Source organism: Vollenhovia emeryi, unplaced genomic scaffold (genome assembly GCF_000949405.1).
Source record: "Vollenhovia emeryi isolate VEMERY1.0 unplaced genomic scaffold, V.emery_V1.0 DF939130.1, whole genome shotgun sequence".
Taxonomy (NCBI): Eukaryota; Metazoa; Arthropoda; class Insecta; order Hymenoptera; family Formicidae; genus Vollenhovia; species Vollenhovia emeryi.
This window is the reverse complement of record NW_011967236.1, coordinates 2,421,780-2,431,307: the sequence shown is the minus strand read 5'-3', so window position 1 is coordinate 2,431,307 and position 9,528 is coordinate 2,421,780. Positions and strand designations below refer to the sequence as shown.

At 36.5% G+C, this 9,528-nt stretch overlaps 2 protein-coding genes across 6 annotated transcripts in view; one reads left to right on the top strand and one right to left on the bottom strand.

Moving 5' to 3' along the window:
• Positions 1-9,528, bottom strand: part of LOC105568356 (lachesin-like) — a 286,391-nt gene that overhangs the window by 232,921 nt on the left and 43,942 nt on the right. For all 4 annotated transcript variants that reach the window (XM_012023968.1, XM_012023966.1, XM_012023969.1 and 1 more), the window contains one exon: positions 4,142-4,251. In XM_012023968.1, coding sequence (XP_011879358.1) covers positions 4,142-4,214 — 73 coding nt within the window. In that variant the 5' untranslated portion in view covers positions 4,215-4,251. The remainder of the gene's footprint in view (positions 1-4,141; positions 4,252-9,528) is intronic.
• The window catches only part of LOC105568357 (UDP-glucuronosyltransferase 2B23-like), a 51,394-nt gene continuing 42,977 nt past the window's right edge, over positions 1,112-9,528 (top strand). For both annotated transcript variants that reach the window (XM_012023976.1, XM_012023977.1), the window contains exon 1: positions 1,112-1,220. The gene's annotated coding sequence lies outside the window, so the exon portion shown is untranslated. The remainder of the gene's footprint in view (positions 1,221-9,528) is intronic.

Sequence of the window (9,528 nt, the reverse complement as noted above, 5' to 3'; positions counted from 1 at the left end):
CTGTTAATTCGAAAGAAGCAATCGCGATTCGATGAATAATGCGGAGCGATACACGGAGCAACTCCTGTCGCTACGAAGATCTAGACTAGACTGAAGTCGCGCGACCGGTACGGCGCGGCGTAACTCACGCGCCATAAAAACAACTGCCTAGGTCGTGCGGTAAACAGTCACAAAAACATCAAACGTTACAAAATAAATGTGAAATATTCTCTTCCTCGCGCTTTAATGTAATTCCGGTATGAAAACTGTAATCACATATTTTACGCTTTATTTTACGAATACATTAGCGTTGCCTAAGGTAACGATTAATTAAAGGAGTTTCTTTAAAGTTAGAATTAAGTAAAAACGATAACCCGTGTGATGTGTTATCTCTCGAAATAGTTGTAACAAATATTAAAAAGTTCTAAATTGTTATTCCACAATTATTACAATAAGCAATTATTAGTCCGCGTAATTAAATGTTTGCTTGAAACGTTTTAAAGCGACAATTACTTAACAAATTTCGACGACTTTCGACGTATTTCGTGCGATTTATTCATCTGAAGTAAAATTCGAAACAATAGAAAGAAATTATAAATTACCGTTTCACTATTTTAATAGAAAAAAAAACGGAATATCGAGTATATAAACTGTAATATATTACATATTTTGAAGAAACCAAATTAACTGTCGCACAATCTCGATGTTGCTTTTTTGTTCCACCAACTCAAACTTCTCGTTTTAACGTAATTTACCTATTTTCTTCAGATTGATAAGACGGAATAACGTACGAATCTTCAGATCGAATCATTCAAGTATGCGAGACCGGATTACGTCGATTAAGGCTGCGTTCGGATATTCACTGCCAGTACTGAAAATCTATAGTTTACGTTACGTATACTATACATTTTCAGTACTGGCAGTGAATATCGGAACGCAGCCTAAGTATTGATAATTAATTTGAAAAGGAAAACGCGGAATATTTCAAGTATAATTATTTCGTAATAGGTAAGGTATTTTCCGGCGACGAGGCTGATTGCCGCGCGGCCTTGATGTTTGTTTTGATAACGGGACGCGCTAAGTATACGCGTAAGGCTGCCGCGCACGGTTATCATTTGCAAAGCGACAGTCGAGTCAGCAGGTAGCAGCAAGGGCTGCTCTGTGTATCGTGATATTACTCTCTCAACGTGGAGACAAGTCCTAGAAGATATTAAACAGCATCGTATCGCACAGTTACTACGGTAAGTGGTTATTAATTAATTAAGGATTCGGTAAATGCATCAAAGCAACGATATTTCAATGTGATTGAAGCAAATTCTCTTGTCAAAATTAAGTTTTCGAGTAGTGTTATCTCTATCCCCAACGACACATTTCCCGGAGTTCGAAACTCGAATTCGACACTTGATTTATTCGAATTCAAGCGTCGCCAACAAGATAATGTCGCGAAACAATAATTCATAATTTACAATGTCGTAAATGTCGCGAAATAATAACTTACAATTCTTATTTTCTTTCACTCGCATTTCTATTCATCATGTCGTGAAACAATAATTTATAATTTATAATGTCGTAAATGTCGTGATGCAATAATTTACAATTCTTATTTTCTTTCATCCACATTCCTATTCAAACGAATAAATCACACAAAATACCATCGATGATGTGATTCGATAAATAGCCGTCACTTTGTTACATTTACAAATCACTGTATAGAAATTATTGGCGAATTATTGCAAATTATTCGTATATCGTCTTTTTCCAACGACATTCCAAATAATTGATATTAATCACTTCATTTAAAAGAATTATTTAAACGTATTCTTTTAAGAATAAAATTTATCTTTATAATATATTATCTATATATTATTTTTATTATGTTAATATGTATTATTTATTAATATGCATATACTATTTTATTGATGTGTATTAAGCTCGCAAAAATTAATTATTTCCCTTATTTAAATATCATATAATTGACAACAATGGAATACCAAGGTAGAAATAAAAGAATAATGCTGCGATATAATGCTACACAACAACCGTTATCGTTTCTGACACATCGAATCTAAGCGTCTGCTCAAAGTGGAAAACGAAATGATATAACGAGTTACGCAACTTTATATAATGTTAGATCGTAACTGTCAATAGAAGCATGTGATATAAGCAAAGATTTTTTTCTCAATTATTATAAAAAGCACGCGAAATCTCAGCAATACCTATCGAACTCGGTGTATCGAGAAAGGAAATCACAAAATTGTTGTCGTATGAAAAAAAATTACGTCGCATTCATCTTGAGATTGATGGAACACCGCCGTGCGATACATCATACAACTGCGGAACAGCAGAAACCCTTTAATCGCGAAATCAGGAATTAGTAATTACGAAACTAGTGAATGTCGTACATCATTCGAACGTTCCATCGTATAATTTTAATTGATTGCACCTAGATGCGTTACTCTCAACCAAACATCAGAATTTTAGAAAAAAAAGGAAGCCAAATTTTATCACCGCCTGTATAACTCATCCTGTGTTCGACGCACACGAGACATGCACGGAAATATAAAAAAAAAAACTATTTCTGTGCACCTGCAGCGTAATGTGTATATTCTGAGCGTAGGTAGAAGATAAAGAATAGTTCCGTGGAACTCATTACAAGAACGTTGTAGTCTTAATTAGAATATTACAAAGTTATATCAGCAGGTGTAGATCCAATTTAACACAGATATTCGCCGCGAGCTTTTGTAAGACACGGAACCCAAAGCGATTTTATTATTCTTTGCCCCTCTCTCTCTCTCTCTCTCTCTCTCTCTCTCTCTCTCTCTCTCTCTCTCTGCTTTCTCTTTCTTTCTCGTTTTAAATCTCAGTGGCCCTTTATTTCATACCTTTCTTGGTTCTATCTCATTTCCTCATTTTTAGTCATCCTCTCTTTCATCTCGTCCGACCAAGCGTTACCATCGTAGTAAAGTAGATATTGTTGCGTCAAATCGTTTAAAACTTAGAGAATAGCCTCTAAAGCAAAGCAAAGTTTACTCCAAAGCTCTTTTATATGTCTTATTAGAGAAAGTGTGGAAGAGACTAGCTTATTATTTAGCGATAATTAAGCTTCTAAAGGAAGATTCGAAGATATCCTCAACTTTCCTTCTATTGAACGAGCGAGAAGAGATAACGCTGCGAGATATTGCACGCTGAGCGGAAGATTGATTAACGCTGGATTGAAAGTGCGCAATGTGCATTAGCTCGTAATCGTACCATTTTCTTAAATAGATATTCCATTCACATTTTTAACTTGAGACGATATGTCGTGTCAAATCAAAACGTTTATTGATATTGCGCGAATTTAAATACGGTCAAATGTAAAATGAAGGTTTTCGCAAGTTACGTCTTATAGAAACTATTTGTAGCTTGGAGCCGGTTCTTGAAATTCTTCAATTGATTTAAAATTAAAGAGTGGCATGCGTTGATGTGTAACGCAAAAATGGAAGCAGATTGACAAAAAGTCGGGACAAAAACCTCAAATTTTCGTTATTATATCTCGCAATAAACAGCCGGCTTAGAGAACAATGGTACGCGGTACAACCGTATGGTTTTGCAACGATTCTAGCAGATACTGCAATAATCGCCTTTCACTGCTCATACTTGACAAACCCATGTAATTAGCATATACGCATACTGTTTCGCGTAGTTTCGCGAGTCCTATGTATGAATTATCGTTGCAATTCTAATTGTAACACAACCGAGCCTTATCGAGCGGGAATAACGTTCCAACATTATCTGTTAGGCCCCCAGCTAATTAAATTTATCTTTAGTATCTATGCATAATTGCCGAAGGTGAAGCCGCATGTAAGTCACATTCAAACACCGAAAATAATGTCAGTTCTGCATTATATACAAATCCGGACATGATATTGCGATATTCGTGTAGAGATCGAAACATAAATACGAACTAAACTCGTAATATTTGTCACTGTGTAAATATTGTAAATCGGAGAATTAAATTCACCAGAAGCACATATAGATATATTCGAACATTTATAGCCAATGGCAAATTTAATCGCGTTATATCGTATCACATATTGTATTATTACTTTTATGAATGTCCGAAATATGTCTCACGTTTAAATTCCAATATTATTAAGCGCATGCTGGAATATAACCCACATACCTTGGCACATTATTGTGATAATATGCAGTATACTGATGGTCAGGTATCGACTCCTTCTCTGTCGGTCCGCCATTTTTCCGTCGACGTTCACTTTAAGCTCCGAAGTTGATCTGCAACGACAAAAAGTTCGATTAGAGAAAGAAATTAATTATCAAACTTTCGCAAAAAGTTTTTTCCGCGTTACAATACTTTTAAATTTATTTATATTATTTTTCACTAAAATAAAGTAAGTCCAGAAAAGCATAAAATATGAGCGTGAGAGCGATCGGAAGCGACGAGATGTATTTATCATCAATGATATAGTTTATCCGCGGTCATTACACGTTACTCATATCCGTGAGATCATAGATTATTATTGGTACAGATTATTACTGGTCTTCAGCAAATAACCCTATTCTATCATTAAAGGGACGATATAAATCTAGTACAATACACGACCGCGAGGAACATATGTACACGTCAATCCAGCATAATGTGCATGACCAAATGCATATTGCAACGTTGCAATATGCCGATTGGTCGGAAACGCACACAACCGTAAAATCATTAACGCATGGCTAAGTCAGTGTAATACACAAGGATACAGTAATTAACGAACGTCCAATGTTAATCAGACTTATCGACTTGAAATATGTGAGCATCGTTCGACAAGGTGCAACTGCTATTTATGATCCAGATTTGTACTCGATATCGTTTCGCCCCGATAATCACTGATAGTACGAAAAGTATATTGGCTGAAGATGATTCAATGAATTGAGCTGTAATTATTTGACATATCGTCTCAATATGAGCTCGGAAATATATGCGTATATGTATATACTTGGATTTTTATATAGAGACACATACATAAAACTTTATTCAAAATATAGATAGAAAAGACTCTGAATGATGCGGATCCTTTTTATTTAAATCCGTGTGCCAGGCTTTTCATTCAATATACGTACCGCCATATAGAACGATATACTACATTTGTACGCGCAACAGACTTCGTATCTATCGCTTCTTATAATTACGAATTTCGCGATCTTATTTTCCTTCAGCGAACATGTTCAGCACAGTGATTCTCCTTTCTCGTTTCAATATTGTTAGATATCTTTTAGATAAAGCTCGTAACGCAACAAAAGTTTTTACAGACCATTATGTGGATATTTAAAGTGCAAAGAGCCTTCTAATATTACGCGCGTAATGCGCAATTCATAATGTTATCATGAGTTTTACTAGATATATAACAGGGATTTCCATAACGATGCTACGTTGATACTCGAGTAAAATGGCCTGCGTCGCCACAACCCTGAATTCACTTCTACTATCGCGCTCGCTCCATAATTAGCAAACTCAGTTACGTAACACCGTTATAGTAACGCTCGCGTTCCTTTATCTATTTTTCTCGTAAACTTGTTCGTGACAAGCTCATGGAAAAATGCTTCGCATGGATAGCTCCGAGCGGTTCTCCGTTTGTACTGTTTCTCCTATTTGCAATAATATAGAATGATATGATCGTTGATAATTATAAAATAGCAAATGTACTCTAAGAAAATCACATGGAGAGATAAGTTAAATACAATGTTGGTATTCCGAAAAAAGAAAATGTAATACATACCGCAAGGAGAATATAATTAAAATATCATGAGTTTTGTTCATTAAATTAAATTGTCACTGGCGAATTTTTTTGCTTTCAACTTTTGGTTGATATACGTAATGTACTTTCAGTAATAGAACGCATGCTAAATCATTGAGCCTTTCTAAAAAATGTAAGTGGGGCTTAAATGTCTCACTGATCGTGAGAGATAAGTTGGGAGATAATACTTTTTCCTTTTTTAAAACATTTGTGGATTTTTGTATCTAATAAAAGTGCAAATAGATTGAACGAAAAGTGATAAATCACAACTTTGTACATCTCTCGAAAAAAATGCACACGAAGAATGTATGCAGTTGTCAAATGTTGAGATTTCCGACACCCTGATTATATGCAAATACATAAGCGTGTCACGCAAGGAGTCACGTAGTTTAGGTATCTTCGTGTTATGTCACGTCTACTCGGTGAAGACCGCAGTTAGTGCATACTAAACTTTGAAGGTATACACAGCTATGTTTACGCTCGAGAAACGAGCATCCGAGAGACCGAACGCCGAATAGTTATGAGATGCATACCGAAGTTGAAACAAAATTTTGATATTAATTCTTTTAGCAGGAAAAAGTATTATCTCCCAACTTATCTCTCACGATCAGTGAGACATTTAAGCCCCACTTACATTTTTTAGAAAGGCTCAATGATTTAGCATGCGTTCTATTACTGAAAGTACATTATGCATATCAACCAAAAGTTGAAAGCAAAAAATTATTTGTTAACGAAAGGATTAAACACACAGTTATTAGCGACATAAAATTATATAAAACGCTGATTAAGAGTTTAATGAATATATAAAATTGTATATTCATTATATATTCTTAATTTCAAGGAATTCTCATAAAGACAGGATTAATATTTAAACTAATCAAATATGTTTAGTTTCAAACAAAATAGAAAAATATTAAAATATTGCATCCATTTGAACCAATATCAAAGCAAAGACAATAAAACGAGTATTTACTTCCTAACTGCAGTGCATTGTCATTTCAATTTCGCCGTTTTGATTCTAAAACATTTACATAGCGAACACGTTGATTTATTATACAAATCTTAATTTCTCAATTCTTAATATATTATTAATTGATATTACGGCAGCACTCTGTGCTCATTCGGGCGCTAATGATGATTGTTATGACGCTAGGACAATAACGCCATTGATACAGGACCGTTTGGTAATTGGATCAATTAGAAATTTGACCAATTAGCAAACTATGCCATCAATCGGCCCAGCGCTATAACAATTATTGTATTGCACTACTGTTTACAGTTACTGTAATTCCAGTTGATCTCTTTTAACGGCGCGTCGCGATAGTTTAATGCAATTGAAACGTGGACGCTCGCTTAGTAGTGCAAGTCGAGATTCGTCGCGGCGCGTCGCGCCGTTGCGTCGCTCCCGGCTGCGACGGTCGAGATTTACGGGGCGATTTACAAATTGGCGGTTATTGTGCCCCGCTTCGGAATGAAACTGTCCCCTAAATCAAAACGTCTGCCGGCGTTCATTAAACGTCAGGCCAATCCGGGAAATCGGCCGCTCGCGGTGCTTCCGCCGTACCACCGACGTCCGTTACCGTCCGCCTCCTCCTTCGTCTAGCCTGACCTAGCGCATCCACCGCTGGCTTCCGTTATATGCGTCTGCAATCCCATTGCGCCGTGGCGATGCGGCACGCTCCGAATTTGTCGGATCTGTCGTCGATAAGCGTAAATCGGACGACGGCTTGTTTTCCCGAAACAACGCCAAAAACTCCGAGGAGTAAACACGCGACGTCAAAAGTAGTTAAATTTTTGTGCCGACGTAGTCAACCCGTCGAACTTAAGTCACGCCCCATTTCAATCAATTGACGCGTCGCCGTCATTCCCTCCCACTTAATTTTTCACACTGATCAAATTAAACTTCCCTGGTTTTCACGATAGAAATTGGAATCAGACGAACTCGTTTCGTGATATCAAAAAAATCAAATCAATCTCAAACTTGCTGACACTTATCCCCGTATTCTATGCACGAATATTCAGTGTGTTGCGAAAACATTATCTATACGTGTGAATCAATCACCGAAAATCAAATCAAGATTAGTAATTTTCACGAGTGACTTCCAATTCTGATAATTAATTTACAGCATCGAACAATGTTTTATTTGTATTTTGAATGCTTAACAGAAAAGAAAAAGAGAGAAGAACAAATCTCAATCCAGATACCAGTAATAAAGAATGTCTATAAAATTTATAACATATCGACTGGTCTCTTTCGCAAAGTCGTATCTCGATTTAGCAATTTTCGGTTTTTTCTATTTAAACACTCATTTAGGACCAAAATACGATGCTAAAAACGAAAAATTTCTACGGATTACGACCTTTTGTTACACAGGTTTTCTATCATTTCCGACGAATATTAGGTGTTTAGCGAGGACGTTAATAACACACATAATTAACTCGTGTATCGTAAACATAAAAGCAGCCAAAAACATCGGCACAATTGCCTCCATGAGCCGAGAGACAGAGCTCCGGCCGCAGCAAACCTGCAACGTTCGATACAGAACGACGTCTCTATTTTCTTTATGACGGACATTACTTTTATTATCCATCGTCATAAAAGCACGGGTGAGAAAAACAACTTGGGCAGAAGAAACGTTACAACGACTTCTTGCTATACGACGCGGACGATCGCCAATATCCAACTTGGTCTACTCGTCCGTAGAAGCGTCTTTTTTTGTCTAGCTGGCGATTAGCGACTATGATATAATTGGTGAAAAAGTAGAACGGACGCGATATCAAACTTCAGTTAGCTACTTTATACACAAACAACAAAACAACAATTTCTTGTAAAATACAGGGTACGCGGTGGAGCTAGTTTTCCTCTAACGTTTGAAAATTAAACGTTTTCGAGGGTTAAAATTATGTTGGCAATTCACGAAAACGTGTTCCATTCAATTTATATAAAGCAAATATCTAGAGATTCAAGTAGATGAAAGCAAAATTTAACGCGTCATCTGCATTATACTTTATAGGGAGATCAATTGACATTTCAATCGGCAAACTTTTGCACGCAATAATATTAGAGTCGAGTAAAAGTTGCCGAAACTCGTACGATTGTAAATCATCGGAATTTTTATATAGTCGTCGAGCGTCTGTAAGGAGAAAGAACGGCGTCGAGTCGATTGAAAGATTGCGAGAAAAGTCCGGTCTTTCGATGAACGTCTGTCGAGAACTGACTCGCAATAAACGCGGCTGCAGAAAATAAACCCTTCCGATAAAGTTAAAGGAGCGCCATCACTGATGCGAACAATCTCGTTAATTCGCGCGATTTAAGCGAAACGTACACGATACTCGAGTAATGTCAACTGATTGATAAAGTGTTGAGTAATTTCGAAAACTGTTAGCATTTTAGCTGCAAACTTATAACATGGGTGATTGCATCTTAAGGCATATCGTACATAATGCAATCTGCTCCACGGACTTATTTACCAAAGACTTTATTATTTTTTTTAATTATTTGCGCTCAGGTTCTCCCTTATTTTATGACGCCTCTGCACAGAGAACCTCGTTCAACAACAGCGAGCTAGCTACTGAACTGAACTTTCAACCCCATCACGTGAAGCTACCAAGAGCGCCAAGTTTTAACGCAATCACTACATATATAATAATTATGCGGCAAATTTAAAAAGTGAGTAAACTGTCGAAGACTTACGCGAATACCCGAGTCAAAATTTTGGTACTATTTTGACACTTTTAAGGATAATTTACACCTACTTAGCTGATCTAT